Source organism: Staurois parvus, unplaced genomic scaffold (assembly GCF_062004578.1).
Source record: "Staurois parvus isolate SC_StPar_1 unplaced genomic scaffold, SC_StPar_1.0 ptg000025l, whole genome shotgun sequence".
NCBI classification, from domain to species: Eukaryota; Metazoa; Chordata; class Amphibia; order Anura; family Ranidae; genus Staurois; species Staurois parvus.
The window spans coordinates 29,870,607-29,897,934 of NW_028317821.1; the positions used below are offsets into that span (position 1 = coordinate 29,870,607).

Below are 27,328 nucleotides of genomic sequence, written 5' to 3' on the forward strand. Positions count from 1 at the left end.
AAACAAATAAATGCAAGTGTACATACATATTTTCAAATAAATCAAACTTCTATGAGCCTACTTCAAATATTTTAAAGGAATTACTTGCTTCAGCTGCTCTTGAACATTTTCCAACTCCTTTTTCAGCTCTTCTGCATACCACTTCTCTTCCTGAACCAATCAAAGATGATGCCAAAAATAAAAGATATTGTCCATTTAGATCACATGCTGTACTGATATTTTAAATAATAGGTGTTCAGTTCACTTATTTATATTACTGTAATATCTACTACTGATTTTACTTCCAGGTATGTATGAATATATGTTATATTTGTGTAACTGATCCACAACATTCTAGGTTTCTGATAAAGCATAAGGCCTCATGCACACTGTTGCTTCTAAACTCACATTTTTGGGGGCTTTTTGCTTTAGCTCTTGAATCAACCTCACCAAAAGTCTATATGTCCATGCACACATACGCTTTTACAAGAGTTTAGAAGCATCAGTAAAATGCTCCTCTCCTAAACTCAAAAGAATTACATTCAGGAGAGGAGAGTTTTGGTAGAAAAACACTGGGCACGTCAAAAACGTGTGCAAATGCATCTAAAAGCACATTAATGCTAGCTGCATTCAGCGTTTGAACATGAATTCATTTCAAAGGCCAGAATAAATTATTTATTTTAGCCAATGAAATGGAGTTACGCCAAGTTTACACATGTTTACCAGTGTCATGCGTTTTTCTGCTGCCAGGAGAAAGGAGTCTAGGGAGTTGTTTAAAAGCGTCCAGTGTGCATAAACCTTAACCCAAGGTGCTGGACTCTTGGGTTCAATTCCCAGCAGGAACACGACATACATGACGTTCTCCCCATGTTAATGTGGGTTTCCTTTAGGAACTCAAAACATAGTACAAAGCTGCCCTAACCATTTCAAAATAGAAGGTGGACTGTGAGCTCCTATGCAAGAAGAGACTTGTACAAGTGGATTAAAATACTGTGTATTTTGATAGTACTATGCACGTAATACAACTCTGAAAAATAAGATGTTTATGATAGAATTCTACACTCCGATTGTCCACATTATGCTTCTCCATAGAACAACTTTACATGAAAAAAAAAAAGGATGGTGTGATGCATAAATTTGCCTTGCTATACTTGTGGTAGAATGTTCTGCAATGATCACTTAACAGGAAAAGTGAGAAGAGTTTTAAACATCTGCCACACCACCACAAAAGCAACACAACAGGCTGATCAAAATAATAACTGCATACCTAGCACATGAATTGGATGTAGGGGTGGGGGACCCATAAAGAACCTTGCGTGGATATTAGTCAAAGTGGTATTTGGCTATTTTTAATAATTTTCACTGTTCTAAAAACCAGAGTCCTTTATTATCGTTGTTAGAGCATCCAAAACACCCAGTAGGAGTCTCAGGGCGTGGATCTCCCCACCTTTAAAAAACAGCTAACACTGCAATGGGTGAAATTCCAAACACGGCGGAATTCTTAAAAGAAATCTCTACTAACAGAAATATGTGGGCTACTTCTCAGAATGCTGGCTTGTCTCTTGCTTCAATATTTTCTAAGTCACTACCCTGTGAAGTCAGAACTCTGAAGCTACATACTTGTACTGGGTCAGTATGTTTGTGCTCTTTTTTCTACAAAGAAGGGGTCAGTAATAGCAACCTACCTAATTTTCTAAGCAAAGTTCTTCTTTATTACAAGCATTGTGGTACTAAACTGTATTCAAATACCAGACAAAGGTCAAATGACAAGTAATCCACACAGGTCAGCCAAACGTTTACAATAATATAGAAAGACCTAAAGTGTTACTAAACCCAGGACCCTGTATTCACTATGTCTGGCTTTTCACAGTAAACAGAGCATGGAAATGCAATTATTATAGTAAATATAAACTGCTAAGTACCTTTTCTCATCAGCAGTTAGAGCAGTCTTATGACTTTTATCAGTGTCCAGCAGAGCATTGGTTAAAGCATGTAGCAGGAGTTTTCATTCTCCCCTGATCGTCCTATGAGACTGCATAACCCCTGACCCTCTGTCTGGACAGTGCTCACTGGCCCTGTGCTGATCACATGCACTTTCCCAAGAAGAAAAAAAAAAAACCTAGCAATACACACCAAACTAAGCATGTGCAGCTTCCCCGAAGGCTCTGTTCTAACAGCAGATGGATTGGGGACAGTAGAAGGGGAGGATGAGAGAAGACAAGATCAAACCACTTAGGTTCCACAGGGAGTATAATAAGCGTACTTTACTGCATATACAGACTGATTTTACTGTTGTGGGTTTAGTAACACTTTACAAATAGTTCCTATCCCCTGTAACAATCTTGGATGCATTAGGCTCCTTTCACATGGGTATTCAGTGTGGATCTGCCTGTCAGTTTTTCAGATGGATCCAGACTGAACTACAATTTGGGGGAGATTTACTAAAATTGGTGCACACAAAACCTGGTGCAGCTGTACATACCAATCAGCTTCTAAACTCAGCTTGTTCAATTAAGCTTTAACAATAAAACCTGGAAGCTGATTGGTTACTATGCACAGCTGCACCAGATTCTGTTTGAACCAACTTTAGGTCTATGGTTGGGTGGATGGAAATTGGCATATATTTGTTTATATCCACTAACAAAAGTCTATGTTTACAGATTAAAAAAAACAAAAAACAAAAACAGAAAAGGTCTGCATCCTTTTCAATTTTAGTAAACGTTAACTGACCTGAATTGAAGATGGTTGTGCAAACTGATTTAAACTGAACTTAAGACAGATGTGCTGAATGCACTGTATGCATTTAGATTTGATCTATGAGAGACCAGCGTTTAGCTGTGACTGGAGGGCACAGGCGCATAGTCCAGCCCGAGGGCGCACCGGCCTACTGCATTACCTTAAAAAATGTTTAATGAATGCAAATAATAAGTATTGTACTCACAAATGATCAATAAATAAAAGGCACATCATAAAGGAACAGCTCTGTCCAATTCACACTGCGTGTCTGTCTGTAGTGAGAACTCTGGACATCCAAAAAGCCTTCTCACTACAGGCACGCAGTGTGAATTGGACAGAGCTGTTTCTTTATGATGTGCCTTTTATTTATTGATCATTTGTGAGTACAATACTTATTATTTACATTCATTAAACACTTTTAAGGTAATGCACTAGGCCGGTGCACCCTCTGTTTGTTTTTCTCTATTCAGTACTTTGGACTCCCCTGGTCCTTTGAGGGAGCAAGACGTGCATATTCCAAGAATTTCCATATGTGCTCCTAATGACATTGAGTCCATCCCCAAGCGCAGGAGTAACTGGGTTTTCCACTTCTACGCATAGTCCAGCCCCACTGCTGGCGGCCTGTTAAACTACATGATTGACTAATATTATTATACAGGATTTATATAGCGCCAACAGTTTGCGCAGCGCTTTACAATATAATAGCTGCAGTTGGACAAGGCTGGGTAGTGCACCTAGCGGTTTGTACAATTAGAGCAGTATGCTCCCACAGACATATACCAGAAATGCAGACTGCTGTCATTGGGGCAGGAAGATGCAACTGTGTTCTCCAGCCACAGCTAAACGCCGGAGCTAAATGCCCACTGTGCATAAGATCAAACTGATGACTAATGATGTAACCTTGAATCAGTATTTATCATTTTTTTCTTAGAAAAATTTGCTACTGACCTGATCATGCCATTGTAAAATCCATAATACTTGGTACCTAGGATACTTTCATCCCCAAAACTTTTATATATGACAGATTTAATATTATTATATAACATTTTACTTAAAGCGCAGCCCAAAGAAAACAGCTATGCATGTTATCTGTAAGTGGGTGTTCACTAGATGTCTAAATTGTTTGTTATTTTAAAGCAGATCTATCTCCTCCCCCTCCCCCCCCCCCCCTTTCCCCACAAAAAAAAAAAATACTGCAGCTTAGCAGTCCATGGATGTGGTGATTGCCCTGGTTTTCTTTTTTTAGTTTTTCATTTATCTTCACCTTGTTGTCCAGTCAGTAACACACTTCATGTCTTAGGGTAACAACACTTACTTGACTGTAAATATGGAAGGGCAGTGCTGTCACCCTAGGCTGCTCTCATTATTTGGACAACTAACACCCTCTCCACATTGACATTACAGAAGGGGGAAGTATTGTGTAAAAAGCTAGCTGGGAAAGATGACAAACACTGTTTGAAATGCCATGCCAGTTCAGGGCACGAGAAGCGCGCTGGGTTTCTGGCAGGATCAACAGGTATGTTTCTCCTTTCTTTACTTAACAATGAATTCCGATGTTTATGAAATCTAAAAAAAAGAGCTTACGTCAAGCAGTCTTATGTGTTTCGGCAAAGTACAACCTTAATCATATTAAGATTATGACATGGCCGAAAACGAGCAAGAAAAATGTTTGACGTAAGCTCATTTTAAATATAGACAAAGCCTTAATATGATCAAGGCCATACTTGACTGAAGCACATAAAAGATTGTTTGATGTAAGCAGGTTTTTTAATTTCAAAGTGGTTTTAAACCCAAAAGCAAGCATTATATTGCAGCCTACCATTTCTTAAATATGATGGCTGCAATCATTTTGTTTTGTAGGCTTTTTACTTCTATTTTCATTTGATGATCTGGCCAGTAAGTCTGCTGTTTTTCAAACGAACAAGCTCTCCAGCAGAATGTATTAGTTACAGAGATGAGACAAACTATTTAACACTGACAGGGTTGGCTAAATAATCAACTTTTATTAATGTAAAATCTTTATCCCGCAGGGGAAAAAAACGATTACTATAACTAGCTATAAAACATTATTCGGAGTACAGCCGCTATTTGTCATTTTATTGAAAATTACTAATGCATCTAACAGCCCCCCCCCCCCCACAGGCTTACAATGCTGCTGCCCAAAGGTGCCACCCTGCTCATTCATTCAGAGTGGGTGCACTGTAATCCAGGAGGTGTGTTACTAGCCAGATCACCCGGTGAAAACAGGGAAACAGAGGGAAAAAGCCTGAGAAAATAAAAAAATTATGGAGCCACTACATCTAATAATTGGTAAGCTGCAATATATTATATCTTTTGGTTTTGGGTTTAATACCGCTTTTAAAACATCGGAACTCACTGTATGTACATAGGACTTTGTATTACAGCATTTTGTGAGTGAAACTGGAATGCAGCCTTACAGAGTACCAGCGTTTCCTTGATTAACATGGACTGCTAAAGTAGAGCAGATATACAATGTTTCTACTTAATACTACCTTAAGTGACGCTTGCAAATCCTTCACCTCCTGTCGAAGAAGCAATATTTCTTCCCTTTGAATAAAAAAAAAGAAAAACAGAAGAAAAGATAAAATTATAGCTGGCCTTGTATACAAACACTAAGCAAATTTCCTAAGTTGTTTTAAGAATGCCAAGATTCCTATGTAAAGATTTTTCAAAAAGGTTAGTTACAAAGATATTCAGCATTTGTATAATTAATAATTAAAAAGAAATATACACCTAGCTGAACTGTGCAATAACACATCTAGTATCTCTGTAACTAAAAGTCCAGGCAGTGACATTAACTGTACAGTCCTTGCAGCATCTAAGAAATCTAGACACCATAAGAATTAGCATAATTCAACTGTAATTTAAGAAATCAAATATAAAGTCCATGGCTTGCTACATGTTTTAAAAGGACAACTAATACACACTTGAATAATAAACAATAGGATGACCCTTGTGAGGCAAGTATCTGTGCAGTCCTTGTGTGCCAACTTTTATTTTTTCTGTAAGATCAAAAAGTTTGTCACTAGTACTGAACTTCTAGATTTGCCAAAATGGTCCATTACTGCGGTGCTCATTTTACCAAGTCAGACAACCTGTTTTTTTTTCCTTAGCATCGAACTAGTCAGACTTCTATCTAAGGTCTACGGCCTGAAGCTTGGAACCAAAATAGACAACCTTTTTAGGGTTCATGCAACACTGGGCTTAAAAAAAAAAAAAAAAAAAAAAGACTGCTTCTACAGTTTAGCATTTTGCCTGTAGTAGTAACTCAAGGTTATCTTATGTGTCCATGCACATTAGGACATTTAGAGGCATTGTTTAGGCTCAGCATTTAGAGGCAGAAAAAAAACCCTTCTGGTTTGTGTTTTATGAGTTTTCTGGCACGTTCTACTTTACGCTACTAAACACCTGTACAAAAAAAAAACAAACATTCTAAGTGGTTTTTTTTTGCCAAAAGAAACGGCAATTTTTTTTTTGCCCATGGAACATTAAATTTAGTGCATGGACCCTTAAATTCTAAAATGTAATGCAAAATGCTTCACCATGCAGAACTGTTAAACATAAGCATCAGATTATTTCATTCATGAAAACAAAGGACATGCATTACAGAAATATAAATTGCCTAACATTGCCAAAGCTGAGCACTGTACACTTGTTCTGAACAATTTTCTCTTTCAAACACCAAGATCCCTAAATCAGTGTTGAGCAAACAGAGTGGGCAAACTGCTACTATACATTTCTAGTATGTTGTACTAAAAATAGTGAAAAAGAATTGAAGAACTTCATTGACTGTTCATTGAATAGTCAACCAATAAGCACAGTGCATACATCCCAAAAGACTGAGCACAAATCTAGTGAAAAGGATGATAGAATATGAAGAAATTGTTAGGCTGAATTCAGCCAATACTGGATCTACCATAATCATTCATATAACAATTGAGCTTATTGAAATTGCATAATGACACTGGTGTCTACGTGTTGTGCATCTAGGACCTTTACATTAGCTCTGGCTTTTTGTTGAACACCCTGGAAAGCTATAATTCAAGGATAAGCAATTTTGGTGCTTTAACTGTGGTGAAACCACAAGTCTCATCATGCCTCTGCCTGTAGGCATCATGGAATGCCTCATGGGACTTGTAGTTCTCAAAGCAGCTAGACTGCCAAGGTTGCCAACCCCTGCTATAATCCAAGTCTTCGCATAGAAAATCCCATTGCCAAGAGCCTTGTCCAGTCGCTACTGTGGCTCCCAACTGGCTAGTATGGCTATTCCTCAAAGTGATGAGTCCAAAACAGGAGAAAGTAAAGCTCTCTACTGAACTTTGTCTGCCAAAGTGGCACCCAAAGGGCTCCTAAAATGCTCAGTAGGAAACCTGAGCCGATGCAAAAGCTTTTAGAGGTCATTCAGACCTCACTCTCATGTCCCAACTCAGCAATAACTCTTAATGGCAAAAGCCAAAAGAAGTAACATCTCTCTGGCAAAAGTAGACCTTGGTTCAGTTTATGTCTAGACGTATTATATTGCAGGCAGAGTCCCCACGATTCTGCACGCGATCCCAAAATGCTCTGCACTACGCTTGTTCACGTGCCACCCAAAAGGCAGTGCGATTCTACTGCGATTGTTATGCAGTAAATCATGCAGCAATCACGCAAACCGTGAAGCTTGTCGCCCCAAAAGAAGTTTCTGCTGGTTTTTGGCAACAAGCTTCACACAATGCAGTTTGCTGTGAGACGTATAGCGTGACAAACACGGCAGAATCACAACGCGTTTTAGGTGCCACTGAAAATGAATGGCAACTGAACAAGCGTGGTGCGATTTGTCAGTTTTGCACAGCGTTTTGGGATCCGCAATACAAAATGCCTAGATGTGAATGGAGCAAAAGTCATTCATTTTTAGAAAGTAATCTGAATTATATAAAATAATTTAGTCTAGATACTATAAAAAAATGGTGCTAAAATTTTGGAAAAAAAATTATATTAAAGTTCCTTTTATACATTGCACTCTTTTGTTATAGACTCCAGATGATTTAAAAAAATATAAAGCCCAGTTTAAAGAATACAACTGGTGTTATACACATACCTTTCTGATGCAGAATTGGCCTCTCCTCCATTACCTTGCTCATGAGAAGCTTCATAATGTTTAAAAAGTTCTTCAGCTGTTGCATGGGCTTTCATACAAAGGGGACAGATGAAACCCTAAAAAAGGAAAGCAATACTTTGTGATGCAGTTTCTATTCACTTGTTTTCTGTTAACAATCTGGACTCAACAAATGCAGGTGCCAGGCATCAGGCGTGGATTTTCTTTCCACAAAATTAGTTGTCTGATATCACAGTTGTGCAGCAGCACTGTCTAGCAAAGATCAATTCTTCAATACACATATCTAATCAAAAAGATATTTACATTTAACTGCCATTTCCTGAACAAAGGTTAAGTACATGAAACATCAGGTAAATGCACTTCTTAGAAGATTAAAGCGGATCACATTGCTGCGTGACAGTATTGAAAATAGAATGTAGCCTTGCTACAGTAAAAATGTGTTATATTGGCCGAGCACCTGGATTATGAGGAGGAGGATTATAATTATTTAACAAGAAAAATAATCACTGCAGAAATAAACAGAATAAATTACCACCACCATTACCACATTTCAGAATGTACAGCAGAGGACAGGACCAGTTCAACAGTTGGCAAGGTATGAATAAAGAAAGCCATCTCCCAGTAAACTACTACAGGATTAACAAAGCAAAGTCATCAAGTGACGAATATATGACACCTACAGCAAAAGGAACCTAATAAAAGTCCAGTTGGATTAAGTTGGAAAATTATATAATGTTTGAGCAGAATACAGCCATGACAAATTGAAGGTAAGATGCATGCCTAAGCTCCATGAATGAAGACAATTGTGTATACATGTATCTTCTACTCTAATTTATTTGTACACTTTCAGATAAAATGCGTTAAAGCGGAGTTCCATTCACTCTGTAAAAAAATAAAAGTCAGCAGCTACAAAAACTATAGCTGCTGACTTTAAAAAAAGCCACTTACCTGTCCCACGATCCTGTGGTGCCCCGCTGCAGCCCGTTTCACCGGCCGTCCTGTATTCCATGCGCCGGCATCTTCGGTATGGGCACCCGGCTGTGACCCACTGTGTATGCACAAGTAACGCTGCGCTTCCTGAATGGCCCCGTTGTCTTCTGGGACCTGTCACGTGTCCCACAAGACTACGGGGAATGAGGGTAGGAAGACAACTTCCACTTCCGATCGCCTAGGCGCTTGGAGCGGGTATCTGTCAATTTTGGGTACCCGCTCCCCAAAAGGTGCCAATCCTTAATGGGGAGAGGGGAACCAATCTTTAAAGTGGAACATCCCCTTTTGGGTGGAACTCCACTTTATCCTTGTGTTTCTTCTGAGGGATTGTTCACACTATGTGCATTAGATACCTGTGTTTTTCTGCTCTAAAAAACACAGGTCTCTGCAAGGGCATAAAGAAAATCATTGGACCTTCTTCTTGTTTATACTAAAACACTGGTCTCAAATACAGTGCAGAGCTGTGGGGAAATCTGCAACATGCCTGCTTTTTTTTCCCTAGCTCACCTACTGTAAACATCACAGAACCAGCAAAAGAGAAAAGGAAGTGATGACACAGAATATAGTGTAAACATATGAAGAGAAAAAAACTGATGTCAAGGTGCATAAGGGGTACGTATGCAAGTCAAACCTGTGCACATTTTTTGAGTGTATAAATGCGTATTGGGTACAGTTTGAACAGAATCAAATTTGCATGACATGTGAAAAAACATTGTTTCCTATGGTACCTGTTCATATACAGTCAGGTCCATAAAAATTGGGACATCGACACAATTCTAACATTTTTGGCTCTATACACCACCACAATGGATTTGAAATGAAACGAACAAGATGTGCTTTAACTGCAGACTGTCAGCTTTAATTTGAGGGTATTTACATCCAAATCAGGTGAACGGTGTAGGAATTACAACAGTTTGCATATGTGCCTCCCACTTGTTAAGGGACCAAAAGTAATGGGACAGAATAATAATCATAAATCAAACTTTCACTTTTTAATACTTGGTTGCAAATCCTTTGCAGTCAATTACAGCCTGAAGTCTGGAACGCATAGACATCACCAGACGCTAGGTTTCATCCCTGGTGATGCTCTGCCAGGCCTCTACTGCAACTGTCTTCAGTTCCTGCTTGTTCTTGGGGCATTTTCCCTTCAGTTTTGTCTTCAGCAAGTGAAATGCATGCTCAATCAGATTCAGGTCAGGTGATCAACTTGGCCATTGCATAACATTCCACTTCTTTCCCTTAAAAAACTCTTTGGTTTCTTTTGCAGCATGCTTTGGGTCATTGTCCATCTGCACTGTGAAGTGGCGTCCAATGAGTTCTGAAGCATTTGGCTGAATATGAGCAGATAATATTCCCGAAACACTTCAGAATTCATCCTGCTGCTTTTGTCAGCAGTCACATCATCAATAAATACAAGAGAACCAGTTCCATTGGCAGCCATACATGCCCACGCCATGACACTACCACCACCATGCTTCACTGATGAAGTGGTATGGTTAGGATCATGAGCAGTTCCTTTCCTTCTCCATACTCTTCCCTTCCCATCACTCTGGTACAAGTTGATCTTGGTCTCATCTGTCCATAGGATGTTGTTCCAGAACTGTGAAGGTTTTTTTAGATGTCGTTTGGCAAACTCTAATCTGGCCTTCCTGTTTTTGAGGCTCCCCAATGCTTTACATCTTGTGGTGAACCCTCTGTATTCACTCTGGTGAAGTCTTCTCTTGATTGTCGATTGTGTCGTGTGTTATGGTGAAGCACGATTTAAAAAAAAAAAAAAAAAAAAAAAAAAAGGGTCATGCACTTCTTTGGTGCAATTTACAGTAGATTCAGTAGGCAGCCCATTTAAATGAATGAGCTGCCCTACTGCAACGTACAGTAACATAGGAAAATACAGGTATCAACACATGTGTGCTGCCGCATCACACGAAAGTATGACCCTAGCCTTAAAGTTTGGAAACAAATACAGAATGAAAGACGCAACTATCAATGACCAGCTGAGCTTCATTCCTATTTAGACATGTCCGAACTTCATCCTCCCAGGATGTAAAAATATAAAGGTACTAAGAAGTTTCCCAAAATCAGACTCAAACCTATATAGAGGTCTGAAGGCAGCGAGTGATGAAGGAAGCACCAGAACTGTAAGGCAGGCCATACATGATTAATTTTTTTTTTTTCGCTAGCGGGTTGAACAAAAAAAAAAAAACAAAAAAAAAAAACACAAAAACAAAAAAATGATTCCCCCATCCACACATTCAATGTGGATGGTGGAATCACTCCAGCTGAGCTATTGTGTTCTGGCAGCTGGGAAACCTACCCCACTGGCAGAATACAATGATCCGTGTTGCTGGCTATAGCCAGTGGCACAAGTCATTCTGGAAAAACCAGAATAAGTTGATTGATAAATTTGACTTGTGTGAACCAGCTAGCCCATATGTGGATTGAAATACTTCTGGCCCCTGCTGAAACAGACAAATTCAAATTTCAGTCCATGTATGGCCGGCTAAAGTTACACAGCACTAACCAATGATAACCTGCATTAGATGTATAGTACAACACAATCTGATTGTAGCAATATTGTTTGCATTATTAACTCATTGAAACAATTTCACTTGCTGTCTGGAAGATTTTTTTTTTTTTTTTTTTTTTGGAAGCTCTCCCAACTGCCCTGTGTGAAACAAATTCTGAATTTTTTTTTTCTTCTTTTTCTGAAAAGCTTGTTTACTCCACTTTCATACAGACAATGAAACACTTTATTATTTCCAGTGTTTCTAGTGCCACTGATTGATGTATACTGTTCTAGCACAGAGGGAATCCCCCAAAACTGTCTTCTCCATCAAGATCAACAACACTACCATCAGTCCCACCCCTCAGGCCAGGGTACTAGGTGTAATCCTAGACTCCAATCTGTCCTTCCAGCCCCAGGTCCAATCGCTGACAAACTCATGTAGACTTCACCTCCGCAACATCTCCAAGATACGACCGTTCCTAACCTCGGAAACCACTAAGCAACTCATTCACTCCCTTATTATATCACGCCTTGACTACTGTAACTCCCTCCTCACTGGCCTACCTCATCGCAGGCTATCCCCACTCCAGTCCATCATGAATGCTGCTGCCAGACTCATCCACCTTACTAACCGTTCTGTATCTGCCACCCCTCTCTGCCAATCCCTCCACTGGCTTCCAATTGCCCAGCGGATAAAATTCAAAACACTCACATTGAAGTACAAAGCTGTTCATAGCACTGCCCCTAACTACATCACCAACCTTGTCTCTAAATACCACCCAAACCGTACTCTCCGCTCCTCGCAAGACCTCCTACTCTCTAGCTCCCTTGTTTCCTCCACCCATGCTCGTCTCCAGCATTTCTCACGGGCTTCATCCATCCTCTGGAACTCCCTACCTCCAACTATCAGGCTATCGCCTACCCTGTTCCCTTTTAGGCGCACTCTGAAAACTCATCTCTTCAGGGAAGCCTACCCTGACCCCGGCTAACTACTGGAATCCCCTACTCCCCCAACCACCCCAATCCCCACAGCTAATTACCTCTTGTACCACTATCCCCTCCCTCCTAGATTGTAAACTCCAAGGAGCAGGGCCCTCTAATCCCTCTTGTATTGAACTGTATTGTTACTGTACTGTCTCCCTCCATAATGTAAAGTGCTGAGCAAACTGTCGGCGCTATAGAAGTCCTGTATTAAAATAATAATAATAATAACTAGAAAAGCTAGAATTTCTGGGGAAATTGTGAGAAGTGTTCTTGCCTCCACCAGTAGTCTACAACTGGAGTGGGTGGAGTAACTGGGTGGAGTGGCTTGGTTAACTGTTGTGTGGTTGGAGTGGCTGGAGTAACTGTGAAAAGGTTGGACTGGGCAGAGTAACTTTATGGAGTGGGCAGAGTAACTGTGTGGAGTGTTTGGAGTGAGTAAAGATAGTAAACATTACATTAACCAATTGATTGATCAAATTTAAAAAGTGCACATGGCAAGCTTGATAGAGTGAGAAATGCATTTCAACTTCTAATTATTTATATAGCACATTTAATTGCAATGTTGTTGCCCAAAGTGCTTTATATTGTGAGAATCACAAGACCCAGACCTACATTTTGATGCATAGCAGGTCTCTGAAATATTAAAAATGAAGGCACAGTCGCAGTTTAGAAATTGCCCTTCAAGTTTGAGGTGGCTAGAGTGGAGTTTCAATGAATGTCAATGGGCGGCGTGAGTTGCAAACAAATGGTCATATTGTGAAAACTATCAGGACTATGGCTTAGCCGTGGACATTTTTAGTGGCAGCAGGGATAGCTGAACGTTTTGATATAAGATTTGTGTAGGTGGGCTTGAAAATGAGGGAGTGATGGCAGTTTAGAAATTTCACCACAAAAACACCGATATTCCGTGAACCATTCGGCGAAACGTTCCACAAAGTAATAGCACACCAATCGGGAACAATCCGCACGTTTCCGTATATTACTGTCTATATAGTGTAAAAACTGTGGGAGGAGTTAGGGTGGTAAATTTGGCTATAATAATAAGAATATATATGTGAGGTAACAGTAAGTGGTCTTGCCATGCAAGAACACTTAATAACTGATGAAGAAATCTCAGAAGCTCTGACCACAAAGAAACAGCCACTGGTTTCACCACTGCACCGTGTTAACGTGTTAAATGTGCATTGCGATAAAGTAGAATGATAGGCAAAAACATTTTTCCCCATTTTGGACAGAGAAAGGGAGGGATATAATCCGTTAGATTTTTTTTTCTTTTTTTTGTACATTTTGGCGATTTCCCTTAACTTCTGGCCATATAGCCAAACAGGAAGTGAGAGGGAATCCCTTGCCCCACCCCAGCAGGTCACCAGAACCCAGAACTATTGTCCCCATTGGAAGATTTCACCTCTATTACTTTTCTGGGGACAACCCAAAATTTAGGATTTTCTTTGCCTTCACTTTCAATGAAAGTGTTAAACAGGACAAATAGAGGGTGAATCTTAAAGGGGGCACAGAAAACAACAGAAACTAAAAGGGGTACTGATCCATTTCCACTCTATCCAAAACAGGAAAAAAAAAAAAAAAAGGTTTTGCTTATAGTTATACTTTAAGGTAGCCCATTAATTAAGAATGGGCTGCCAAAGCAGCACAATGATCAGAAATGTGCACGACCCCTATTTAGCAATGCAGCATACCACAATAGATAGTGTGTACATTGTGCTGCAGTCTACTACACAGTGCATTACGGTGCCATGCACAATAACCTGCACAGTAAACCATCGCATTTAAAGCGGGTGCTCTATGGTAATATGTGTGTTTTACTATATGTACTAACCTAAAATGTTTAGTACAATTGTAAGCTAAAGATAGGCGGTTGCAGACAGTGTTCAGGGCATGTTTATGATAAAGGACATTAGTTCACTACTGTGCTCTCCTTGCAGGTACTCCCATCAGGACAATGATTAGAAGATGTATGCACGATGCTCCAAAAACTCATGCACTGGTAACATTTGCATCCAACAACCATGTAAATCCAGTCTAAAAAGGTCTGACCTACTTTTCTCTTGTCAGAAGATAGGAGGTTGGGCAGTGGCAGGATTTCAGGCTCTAAGAAGCCTGGTGTATTTTATGCAGTCATATAATACAAGAGTAAGAAGATTGTAAATGTATCTACAGTATGTTTACGCATTCTCAAAAACAATTATGCAAGAATAGGCGTTTTGAGGAGCTCCCAAACCTCAGAAGTGTGGGCTATTGGTTATATTGGTTTTTCAGTTTGAGAAAATTTCTGGCAACCAGTGCGAATTATTCCTTTTCTATGAAAAAAGCATACAACACTATCAGTGTGCAGACACTGGATTCTTCTGCTAGCGGAGTTGGAGACCATATCATATGGATCTTCACCAGCACAGCAGTCAATGACAGGCCTTTGTTCTCCACCACACATCTGCTTGTTTGTGGCTAGTTATGCTTAACAAATCTGTTGCCTCGTTAAACTTTTCTTATGTATTTCAACTGCACATTTAGCTGTTCAGCTACAATGTCCTCTGAGTATAATTTCAAGCAGCATATGAAAACAGAAAGTGGGATGCAGAGTTGGAAACTGGCAGCATATTGCCAACCCAAAGATTTAACTGGTGCCATAAAAGATAATGTCTTGTTTGTGAATCCAAAACTAAATAGCTGCAAAAATAAACAAGGGCACAAGCTGCTATGAAGCTTTACTGTCATACCATATCTGTACTTCAGCATCCATGTGATAGCGATACATCGCGGGACTGTTAATAAGGCCAGCATTCTAATCTATCAAAGCATGACTGAAAATCAAAGTAGCTGCATTTAATTAGCCGTGAAAGTCAATTATTCACAGAATGCATGCATGTAAAACACATTATTGCCATGATACTTAGAATCCTGGAAACCAAAGTGCGGAGTTTATGCCTAGAAGCAGCTTAGTAATATTCCAGGGATTGGAGCTAGAGGACAAATGAAAGGATTTATACACAGAAAACATAAGCTCCCACGGGGAAGGAAATTAAATTGTGATGTATGCCTGCCGTTTACATAAAGCAACACACAAAAGTTCCTATGAGTGCAACCCAATTAGAATGGGAAATATGAATATAAAATTGAAAGACTGTTTACAGCCAAGAACATACTAAACAGTATGTTACATTTTTGGTTTTCACCATCAGGTCAATGTAACAAAAACTGAAATTGAAGTATCCACCACTGCTAAGAGGTTCAGATACAACTTTATTTTATTAAAATTCAGGGGTACAAATGTTAAACTGCTCTCCATGTGGTATCGGTGTCCGACAGGACTCCATAGGATTTACCCTACGGCCTCTGACTGTTGCTGGCACTGTCAGACAGGTGTTGGTTCCCTGTTACATGTTTGGTGGGAATGTCCCCTCATCCATACCTTTTGGGAACGGTTCCTACTAATCTATGCCACTGTTGCAGACTTGACAGTCCTTAAAACGCCTCAGGTTGTTCTGCTTTCTATTCTCCCTGGATCCTAGAAGCATATTAAACAATGGTGTAGGATGCCCCGTTTTGACTGTTGCTAGGCTGGTTATACCTCACCACACGAGCACGACCAATGTTCCGAACCTTATGAAGTGAGTACAGAAGTATATCAAATGTATGGAACCTCTCCTGGTGCAGGAACTGGGAACTACTAAAAGCTGGCACCACATCTGGGTCCCCTGGAATATGTACAAAGAATCCTCTGAGCTTCGGGACCTTCTTGCTGGCTGCTTAGCTTCCCCAATCTGCCTGTTGGATTATTTTTATGCCCATAGGTACCCTCACTGGGTTTTGCTTGTTTCCATATTCTGCTATTTTTTTCTGGCTTCCTTTCTTATTTTTACTCTTCTCCCTTTTCCCTTTCCCCTCATCAGTCTGTACCCACCACCACCTTTTTTTTTCTCCTTTCCCCATGCTCCTAATTTTGGTGGGGCTTTAGTTGGTATGGTACTGCTTGGATTGTTCTTTGTGCTTGCTGGCCTGATGTTGATGTCACAAAGGTTTCGTTGTCATCTACTGCACATTTAATCAATACCCCGAGCTATTCCCATCTGAGTTGCACTCTGATATATACCCATCCGTTTCTCACCCTGGTCTCTGTATTCTGGCCCATTAGACATCTGTACCACTACGACTGATTATTGCGAGTTTATTTGATATGTGTATTTTTATTTTCTGTACATTATGTTTTATATTGTATTTTTTATTTTTTTTTTACATTAGCCCTACTTTGGCAGGGCATATTCTTTGTTATCTTTTGTATTATATGTTAAATCTTTACATAAAACAAATAGAACATAAAATTTACAGGGTACAATGCAAAAAGTATCCAACGCGTCTCAGGGGTCCAAGAGCATCCCCTTCAACAAGGCTAGAAAGAACCTAAGAAGATATCCACATGAATCGGATATCAATACATTATCCCCTCTACGGGGTCATAATTAAAACCAAATGTCAAATTAATATACAAAAACGTCAGACAAATACATGAACATGAGTACAAAACTATATCCTAAAGCCATATGCTGGATCAAGATCAAGCTCAGGTAAGTATAAGGAGGGCTGGGAGAATTCTGTGACTCAGAAGGTTTTTTACCTTCATGCAGTGAATGCATGAAGGTAAAAAACCTTAGGCCTTTAGAACCACTTTAACTGTTCAAACCAGTTCATTAACAACATTTTATACACGGGGGTTATAGTGCATTCAGCAAAACAGCAGAGCACACGTGAACACTGCTGTGGTGTTCTTCATAAGGTTTGATGAACCCTATAAATAGTACTCTGTTAAAGGGCTGCCTACATGAAATCTTTAACTGGCATTATTAGCTCCCATCGATTGTATAGGAACATTGGTGCAATAATCGGACTGATATTTTATACGCAGTGTATATTGTCACATATGCCCCCATTAGGAAAATGCTTTACTCATACAATTTTCAATAAATATATGGTGCATCATTTCTTAGCAGGGCTATTACTTTGTATACTTTATCAAGGAAGCTATCGAAGTTGTGTTTTGTTTTTTTTTTCATTATTAACTGCTTCCAGTCAGCTCGGCACGGTTTTGCAAAATCACATATTATATACACACACACACACACACAATATTTTGCATTCCCGTGAGCCGCGTGCGTGCCCTACCCGCGCAGCCATTCGTGGCCTTGGCTGTCAACCACCAGGTCCCGGCCAGGGATTACTCGCCGGCACCCGGTGATCGACGGAGGGAGAGAACAGTAAGTAAACAATGCAGTTCTCTCCCCTGTCAGCTACTGCACACTGCTATGCATGGCATGCCATGCAAAGCGGTGTGCCTATAGTGAAACACACACTTAACCCCTACCTGCCCAGTGCTATTAGCACTGATCACTGTATTGGTGTCACTGGGTATGCCAGTGACACCAAATCAGTTCCCCCAGTGTCAGAATGTCCGCCGCAGTCCCGCTATAAGTCACTGATCGTCACCATTACTAGTAAAAATAAAAATCTCAGCATATATACACCGCCATTTGTAAACGCTATAAAACTTTAACGTAAACCAATTAATTTACATGTATTGGGATTTTTTTTTTTAACAAAGACATGTAGCAGAATACATTTTGGCCTAAATTTATGACGAAATTAGATTTTCAAAAAAATTTTTTACTGGACATGTTTAATAGCAAAAAGTTAGAAATACAGTTTTTTCTCAAAATTGTCAGTTTTTTTTTTTTTTTTAATAGTGCAAAAATTAAAAAAAAAAACGCACAGGCGAATACCACCAAAAGTAAGCTCTATTCGTGGGGGTAAAAAAGGACGTAAATTTCATTTGGGTGCAGCGCTGCATGACCGTGCAATTGTCAGTTAAAGTAACGCAGCGCCGTAACGCAAAAAATGGCCTGGTCAAGAAGGGGGGGTAAATCCTCTGGAGGGCAAATGGTTATTATTATTATTATTATTATTAACAGGCCCTTTATTCTTCCCCGCTAGCACAGGTTCGTTTGCAAGGTCAGTGCTTCCAGTCAATCCAGATCGCTCTGGGTACTCGGCAAGGGTGCCCTTTATCCCCTCCTATTTTTTGCCATGGCAATTGAGACCCTTGTGGTAGCAATTCGGACTGACCCCAATATACGTGGGGTACGCTGTGGTCAACAAGTACGCGCTGTTTGCGGACGACTTTTTGATGTTCTTGACCTCTTCGTTAACCTCTACTCCCAAGATGGTCCGCCCATTATGGGATTTTGGGAGGGTATTGGGATTGGAGGTTAATATGACTAAGTCGTTCGCTCTGAATGTCTCTGTTCCAGCAGGATTGATTACTTGACTAAAGTATTAATTTCCCTTTGAGTGGAGGGACTCCCACATTCTATATTTGCGGGTGCAACTTACGGCTGCTGTGGAATCCCTTTATACATGTAATTATCCACCACTTCTTCGCAAAGTTGAGGCAGATTTACAGAAGTGGTCAGCACATAATCTTTCCTGGTAGGGAAGACTATATTTATTTAAAATAACCTTGCTCCCACGGCTTCTATATTACTTTAGGTCTCTCCCCATTCCTGTCCCACTATTGGTGTTGGAGAAATTTCAATCTTCAGTAATTAGGTTTGATCCTCTTATGTCCTAAGGCAAGGGGTGGGTTAGGACTCCCAGGCTTTCATAGGTATTATCAGGCGGCACAACTGACCCAACTCTTGGCGGGTCTATATGGAGAGGATGGCGGTTCCCGATTTCACATTAGACTATTTACTTTGGTATCTCCCTCGGAACTGTCCACCTATCCTGGAACCAATGTTGTCTCAATTGGTTTTGTTATGGGACAAACTCAAAGGATAATTCCGCATTGGTTTCTTCCTTTTGTCCGCTGGACCATAATTTTAATAATCCTAACTTTCCACCGGAGAGGGATACTAAGGCATTTAAATGGTGGCTTGACAAGGGGCTATATCAGATTGGGCAGTTTTTTACCCATAGGGGGCCTTTTACACTATGCTATTGTATCGAGGTTCTAAAAATGCCCTAAAACGAAACGGTTCCGTTTCTTCCAGATCTCTAATTTTTTGTGTTCCCTTGGGCCCAATAAGCCAGATCAAAGTAGGGTCACTCCATACGAAAAGTGGTGCATACAGGACACAGGCCAAAGAAGGGAGTATCTCTCTCATATATGGACTGCTACTGGCTTCTCCTTTGAAGTTTTCTTATATGTCTGACTGGGAAAAGGAGCTTGGTGAAGAGGTCAAGACGGAAGTCTGGCATAAGCATTTTTTAAGATCCTACTATGGTATTATGAATGTAACTTTAAAAGTAGCTAATGCTAAACTACTTACCAGATGGTACTTGGCTCCAATAAGTTTAGCTAAAATGTATGCTTCTTCCCTTTGTTTCAGGGGATGTGGCATGAATGGTTCCATGTCTCATGTATGTTGGGAATGTCCACGGATAAGAGGCTTTTGGAATGGGGTCTTTGCCATGTTGCATAGAGTTACAGGGCTGCCCGTTCCTCAGACTCCTTTTGTGGCTCTACTTAATGCTGCAGTGAATGCCGCTCCTCAACATTTACAATGGTCGATTTTCTTTGCTCTACTGGGGACACGGATGACCACTGCTAAAGCGACCATTGCTAGAGCTTGAAAGTAACCCTCAGTCTCTTTGACCCAGGTGAAGAAGAAAATCACCTGGATCATGCTGCAGAAGAACTCTGTTAGTATAATTCATGATACAGTGGCTAGATTTGAAAATACATGGGAACCTTGGGCTGAATAGATGAATGTTGCTTTATGACTGCTCATTGGGGATGGGAGGTATGAGCCACCTTAACATTTCGCTCTGGACCTGTCTTTCTGACTTCTTTCCCTTTCCTATTTCTTTCTTCTATCTTTTCCTTTCTGGTAATCGGTTACCAGTTTCTAAAGTTCAATGTATATCTAAAAGCAGACGCCTGAGGTATCTGGTGCTCCTTCTGTGGGAGATAACTGTGCAATACACAAGAGATGATGAATATTGTCCTTCCTAGGATTTTCTTGAGCTTATCTGTTATTGCTGGAATCTAATCGGATTCTGTGCACCCCTCTGTATTTATTATCTGTTCATTAACCTATTATCTCTTATGCTAATTTATTTTGATACTGATGATAGATATTTGTTTTGTTCTATCAAAACGTCAATAAAAATCTATTGAAAAGTAAAATCAAGCACCTAGGCATGCAAACTGCTTCTACGAACATTTGTGAAAGAATGGGTCATGAGCTCAGTGAATTCAAACGTGGTACCGTGATAGGTTGCCACCTGTGCAATAAGTCCATCCGTGAAATTTCCTTACTACTAAATATTCCATAGTCAACTGTTAGTGGTATTATAACAAAGTGGAAGCAACTGGGAACAACAGGGGGGATTATGATGTGGGGTTGTTTTTCAGTGGCTGGGCTTGGCCGCCTAGTTCCTGTGAAGGGAACTCTTAACGTGTCAGCATACCAAGACCTTTTAGACAATTTCATGCTCCCAACTTTGTGGAAACAGTTTGGGGATGGCCCCTTCCTGTTCCAACATGACTGCGCACCAGTGCACAAAGCAAGGTCCATAAAAGAAATGGATGAGTTTTGGGTGGAGGAACTTGAGTGGCCTGCACAGAGCCCTGACCTCAACCCGATAGAACACCTTTGGGATGAATTACAGCGGAGACTGCGAGCCAGGCCTTCTCGTCAGACATCAGTGCCTGACCTCACAAATGCACTTCTGGAACAATGGTCAAACATTCCCATACACAAACTCCTAAACCCTGTGGACAGCCTTCCCAGGAGTTGAAGCTGCTATATGGGCCAACTCAATATTGAACCCTATGGACTAAGACTGGGATGCCATCAAAGTTCATGTGTGTGTAAAGTCAGGCGTCCCAATATTTTAGGCAATATAATGTATATTGGGACCAAGGAGAATGAACATAGCAACCCTCTAACAGGAAGTCGGATCAGATACAGCAGCTACATCTTATTGCAACCGCTGTTAGTAAAAAAATTTTACAGTGGGCTCCTTTTGACAAAAGTCGATCAAATGATCGACTCTTGCTGAACGGAGTAGGGCTATCCACTGAGCGAATTTGCACAGTGTATAACCAACTTTAAATACAGGTAAAAATGCACCCAAAGCACAGATGTAAACCGGACTTAGTTGGAAGGCTCTGCAGCTACAGTATTTGAGGCAAATCGTACACATAGTTGACAACTGCGAAAAAAACACCAAAATACAGAAACGGTTTCATGTCTGGTAGCCACATGGAATCACACACACTCTTTTATAATCAACTAATCCTATTTTCATTGCAAGTAGAAGGGAAAATTATTTTAGACATAAAAAACTCTATCCATTGAATATTTTTTGTTCTTTTGTTCCTTTGCTTCCTCAGCCTATCAATCACAGGAAGTTCCTTGTGTAATCTGCTGTACCTGAGCCAAAGCAGACAAGCAGAGACAGTTCCTATAGAGGCCAGCTGAAGAAATGCAGCAAGCAGCATAAAGACGCATAACAAGATTGATGCATATGTCTACAAGTTTTGGAATGCAGTGTGTAGATTTTTCAATAAAGAACACCCAAGCTAAAAGGCCAGATTTTTACAGCATAAGATTAGCGCATGTAAGGCTGCAGAGGAAAAACTTTAGAAACACAATCTACTCAGTTGGTTGTAAGAAACATAAAGGACCCACTGTTGCATCAGGTAGGTCACTGTGTGGCTGCTGCCCCCTTGTTCCTGTCTCTTCATGCTCACTCTGGTAATGTGCAGCGAGCTCAGTGGAAGTGACAAACATGGCCATACATAAAGGACAGATGAACCCCTGTGAAATGACATTTCTTTAAGTATTCTGCACAACATCTTAGCTGATACACAAAACATATCTCACATAGATAAAGCACATATTTGAAACACATTTCTGCAAATTTTCATTTTCATGTTTAATTATTTTTTGTACACATTTTCTGAAATACAGCTAGAAAATCTGAATGGGTTTACCGTAGGTGTCAGTTTCCAAGGAGGTGCTAAAAAAGTAAGGAGCATCTCTAGGCAAATCAGTGGGAAAGGGTTAGACCCTCAAATTTTTGTTTGAGGTCTGTGTCTCCATTGTGAAGAGTCCTCTGCTTCCACTACAGGATTCCTGTACTTGGGATACAAATACCAGTCTACAGCTTGTTGTTGAACCTGCAGACCAGGATATCCATCCGTACCCAGCATCTTCCATCTATGACATAAGCCCTAGAACATCTCTGGATTCAAACACTGGCACGTGAAGAAGTCTGCCTGTAAATTGTCCACGCCTGGCTTGTAAATGTCAGACAAGGCTGGAATATGCAGTTCTGCCCAATACAGGATCTGCTCTACCTCTCTTGCTGCAGGGATGTGCTCAACACAAGCTGAGGCCAATGCCACAAAAAACCCTGGTAAGGCGGGTCAAGGTGGTATTGGGCATATTGTAATCAGGCTTTGCTATTGCATTGGCACAGTAAAGGCTTCTTTCTGGCAACATGAACATGCAGTTCAAGGCCAAACGTTCCAGGGTATGTATACATTTAATCAGGGCCATTTGGGTAATATTTTTATCATTATGATTTAAAAAGGAGCCAAACAACTATGTGATAATAAATGGCTTCAGGTGATCATGATCTTTATACGTTTTTTGGCATAATCCATCAGTCATATTTTCAAAATCAATGCCAACATTTCACAATTTCTGCCAGGATATGCAAACTTTTGAGCACAATTGTATATATATAGCTCCAGGGTAGAGAATGCCTCAACTGCTTATGACTGGCAGTGTGCAGTGATTGTTTCTAGGCGGGATAGCTCAGTTGAGTTTGTCCAAAAATGCTTGGGCTCATCCCTACTCCCTAGTAGTTGTTGTATGCCACTGCCATGCCGCTGTCTGCCTGTATAAGGATCAGAAGACCCTCCAGCAGAATGGGGAATTGCTGCAGAAACCGGTTAATTGCCTGAAACACCTGAATGTTGATCAGGAGACCTGACTCCCCTGACGACCAAATCCCATACAGGGATTCCTCCTGAGCCCAACAGGATGACTCCAGGACTGGAAAGTACTAACCTGAGGGACTTAACTCAAAAATCCAAATGATGAGTCACTTCCAGCAACAATTTCTGAAGATTCGGATCTATCTCCTTTGGGCGCGCCCTGAAAACCCACCTCTTCAGGGAAGCCTACCCCACCCCCTGCTAATTGCCGACCTCCTCCACTCTTTCTACCACTCCATCCCCCACAGCTATTTCCTCCTGTATCACTATCCCCTCCCTCCTAGATTGTAAGCTCGAAGGAGCAGGGCCCTCAAACCCCTCATGTTTTGCATTGTATTGTTCTTGTACTGTTGCATGTTCTGTCTCCCTTTGTAATGTACAGTGCTGAGTGCACTGTTGGCGCTTTATAAATACTGTATAATAATAATAATATCTGAGCCACTGAAATGCCTGGTCAGTCAACTGTCACATTGTCCTGCGGAACCTGAGCCAACTGTTCTTTCATCAGGTTGTCTAAATTGCACAAACTGGGGATACCATGAGAATACAGCAGGGATAATACTGGGACTAGCACTTTGGTGAAAATCCAAGGTGCAAATTAACTCAAAAGTGCAAGAGCACAACAAACTGCACAAAATTCTGATGTGCTGGAAAGATGGGGATGTGCAATTGTCCTTGATGTCCACAGAATCCTGATAAATCTCCATGCTAAAGAGAGGCAATGACAAACCTGGTGGATTCCATGTTAAATTCTGAGCTCAAATAAAATATTCAGTGAGAGCCAAGGTGGGATGCTCCTCTGAAGAGAACAGAAACAAAAAAGTAAAAAGAAAAAGGAAACGTGTGCTAGCAAAATTAGTCTTTCCAACAGTATAACTGAAGAAAAGATGTCCATCCTCCCTAGGACACTAGCAAAAACTAAGGCATGGGGGGCGCATGCGCGGCTGGGAACTTTGATAGCCGCATTCCTGTAAGCTCTGTACATCCCCCGACCTAAGAGACTCACCCACGGCGCACCGCTGCTCCATATTCCTCCCTGGGTGAGTCACAGTAGCAGGGCACCCAGCGCGCCAGACCTCCGTCCTATAATGGGGAAGATAGGGCGCTGGAAGCCCCCCTCCCCTCCGCCACGTGAGCCGCGGCCGTCACCGCGGCAGCGGTTTCTTCACAGGCCACAATCCTCGGCCTCAATTACAACAGGGATCCCACAGACGAGCTCCGACGGGCCCCCAGTGGCGGTCGGAGGTACTACACCAGCTGCCTCCAGCTTCCTCCACAATGCCTCCACAATGCAGCCAACCTCCTCACTCCCAGGGATGAGCTCTGACGGGCCCCCAGTGGCGGCAGGAGGTACTACACCTGCTGCCTCTACAATGCAGCTAATCTCCTCACTCCCTCAGCACCAACATATAGATGAATCTGAATCCCAAATCCCTATAGAGGGGACAGCAGAGCATCCTTTGATGAGCCTTTCCTCCTCCGCTCTCACAAATCTCCGTGTGTCACCTGCCCTCACGATATCTACGCTAGAAGAAAAATTGCAGGTATTCTTGCGCAATATTACCGCCACTATTGCCGCTGAAGTGGGCAAATTAGCCTTGGATCTTCGTGGAGAAATAGCGCAGATTGGGGAGCGTGCAGATCAACTGGAGAATAAATTTGATGAACTGGTGCAATACGTTCATGTCTTGGAAGAAGACAATGCATACTTGAAACACACCATGTCCCAAATTCAGCTCCAGCAAGAAGATTTGGAAAACAGGGAACGCCGGCAAAATGTCCGTATTCGAGGTATATCTGAATCCATTGCCGATTCCCAACTTCGCCGACACCTCCTGTCTTTCTTCACCACAACCGCACCCTTGGTCCCAGAAGCGGAGTGGCGCATGGACAGGGCTCATCGTTCTTTAGGTCCCAGACCTGCTGACGGCACCAGACCACGTGATGCCATCGTCCGCTTTCATTTTTTTGAGAGCAAGGAAGCCTTGTTGGCCTCTGTACGCAACGTTCCCTCCCTGGAATTTAAAGGGGACCGGCTTCAGCTCTTTTGTGATCTTTCTCCTATTACCCTGGCTAAACGGCGAGCGCTGAAACCACTCACCACACATCTTCAACATCTTCGTATCCCTTACCGCTGGGGTTTTCCCTTCAAGCTGGTCGTCTCCAAAGATAACGCCCAAGTTATTCTACGCAATCTTTTTGAAGCGGACTCCTTCCTGAAGCAACTGGGACTACCCCCCCTGCCGGACGACAATGCCTCACTACCATCTACTCCATCTCGTCCTTCCGCTACCCCCAGCAAGATCTGGACACCAGTTCGTAGGAGCCGGAAGCGTCCTTCCCGTACTCCACAACGCCCTCGCCCTGCTCGTTGTAGTGATGATCCTGCTTGATGGTTTTTTTTTGAGGTGTTCTTCAAGGTTGTATCCCTATCTCCTTCCCTCTCCCCTTTCCATCCCCCCTCCTTTTCTTCCCCCCCTTTTTCTCCTTCCCTTTCCCCCTCTCCCTTCTTTTCCTCACCCTCCCTTCTTCCTCCCTTTTTTTTTCATTTTATTTTTGCGCTGGGTGCCTTTTTATGCTGTATCTTTTTGGCCGGGTTTGCCGAATTCTATGTTCCGGTTGTCATGTTGCCCCCGATCACGTCCAGACATTTGCCTGGACGACTTGGGTGCCGATGTCTTTCCCAAGTTCATATCCATACGGATATCTATGTTCTTTATTGTAATTTTTTTGGTTTGTCTATCAATGTTATTAGTTCTAATGTTTCATGTCCCTACTGTTCTTAGATTTGTCTCATCGATGCTATCTCCATTATTCTTTATCTGGGTACATTTGCTATTTGTATGTTTATCTAATGATGGCTTTACAGTTATTATCGTACAATGTCAAAGGTCTTAACTCCATCCAAAAACGGTGGATGGCTTTGAAGGAATTTCGATCCTCAGGAGCAGATATTATTTTTGTCCAGGAGACCCATTTCAAGTCGACTGGCTCTTTTCGTTTTGCCTCAAGGTTTTTCTCCCACTCCTACTCGGCTTTTGATCCCACTGGGAAAGCCGGAGTGGCTATTTTGATTCGGACACACTGCTCCCTTCGGGTCATTTCCTCTAAAGTCGACCCACGGGGTCGTTATATCATTTTGGAATGTATGTTTGCTGGTTCCCCCCTTATCCTGTTAAACTTGTATGCCCCGAACGCAGGTCAATTACATTTCCTCTCCCAAACCCTTGCTAGACTGAATGTCTTTACCACACCACATATGATCATTGGAGGTGATTTTAATTTAATCATGTCCCCCCACAAGGATAGGAAAGTACTATTTGAATCCACCCCCTCGAAGTGGCAGTGTTCCTCTTCAAAATCTTTTCGCAAATTGATAAAGGAACATCGTCTCTTTGATGCTTGGCGGATCAAACATCCCCTTCATAAACAGTATACTTTCTACTCCATCCCTCATCGGAGTTTCTCCCGCTTGGACCACTTTTTTATCTCTTCCCCCTTACTCCCTCTCTTGGTTTCATCCGAAATCAATCCCAGTACATGGTCCGATCACGCCTCTTTGTCTCTGAATCTTTTCTTCCCTGATTCTTTACCGAAAGCTTGTCATTGGCGTCTCAATGAGACCTTTCTCACTACTGCCTGTTTCCGTGAAGAACTCTCTCGGGGATTGGATATGTACTTCCAACACAACGCTGGCTCAGTGACTTCTTCCTCGACACTTTGGGAAGCCCACAAGGCCGTTTTCCGGGGAATATGTATCTCTATAGGCTCCCGTTTGAAAAAGTCCTCAGCCAGTGCCAAGACTTCTCTCATCCACCAATTATCCTCAGCTGAGCGTCAACTGCTAATCAAGCCGTCCATAACTCATCTTCGTAGGGTTACTTCTCTACGCGACCAAATCAAAGCTCTTGACTCACATAGAGCTGTGCAATCACTTCTTTGGGTCAAACAGAAATTTTATGAATCTTCCAATAAGCCCCACCGTATGCTAGTCAAC

At 41.4% G+C, this 27,328-nt stretch overlaps 1 protein-coding gene across 2 annotated transcripts in view; it reads right to left on the reverse strand.

Moving 5' to 3' along the window:
• EEA1 (early endosome antigen 1) overlaps positions 1-27,328 on the reverse strand; it is a 157,950-nt gene that overhangs the window by 113,984 nt on the left and 16,638 nt on the right. Inside the window, exons 3-6 of one of the 2 annotated variants that reach the window (XM_089652665.1) lie at positions 22,016-22,144; positions 7,814-7,929; positions 5,229-5,283; positions 85-150 (exon numbers count right to left, since the gene is read on the reverse strand). In XM_089652665.1, the coding sequence (XP_089508791.1) occupies positions 85-150; positions 5,229-5,283; positions 7,814-7,929; positions 22,016-22,144 (366 nt within the window). The remainder of the gene's footprint in view (positions 1-84; positions 151-5,228; positions 5,284-7,813; positions 7,930-22,015; positions 22,145-27,328) is intronic. The other variant, XM_089652664.1, reaches the window with a different exon arrangement.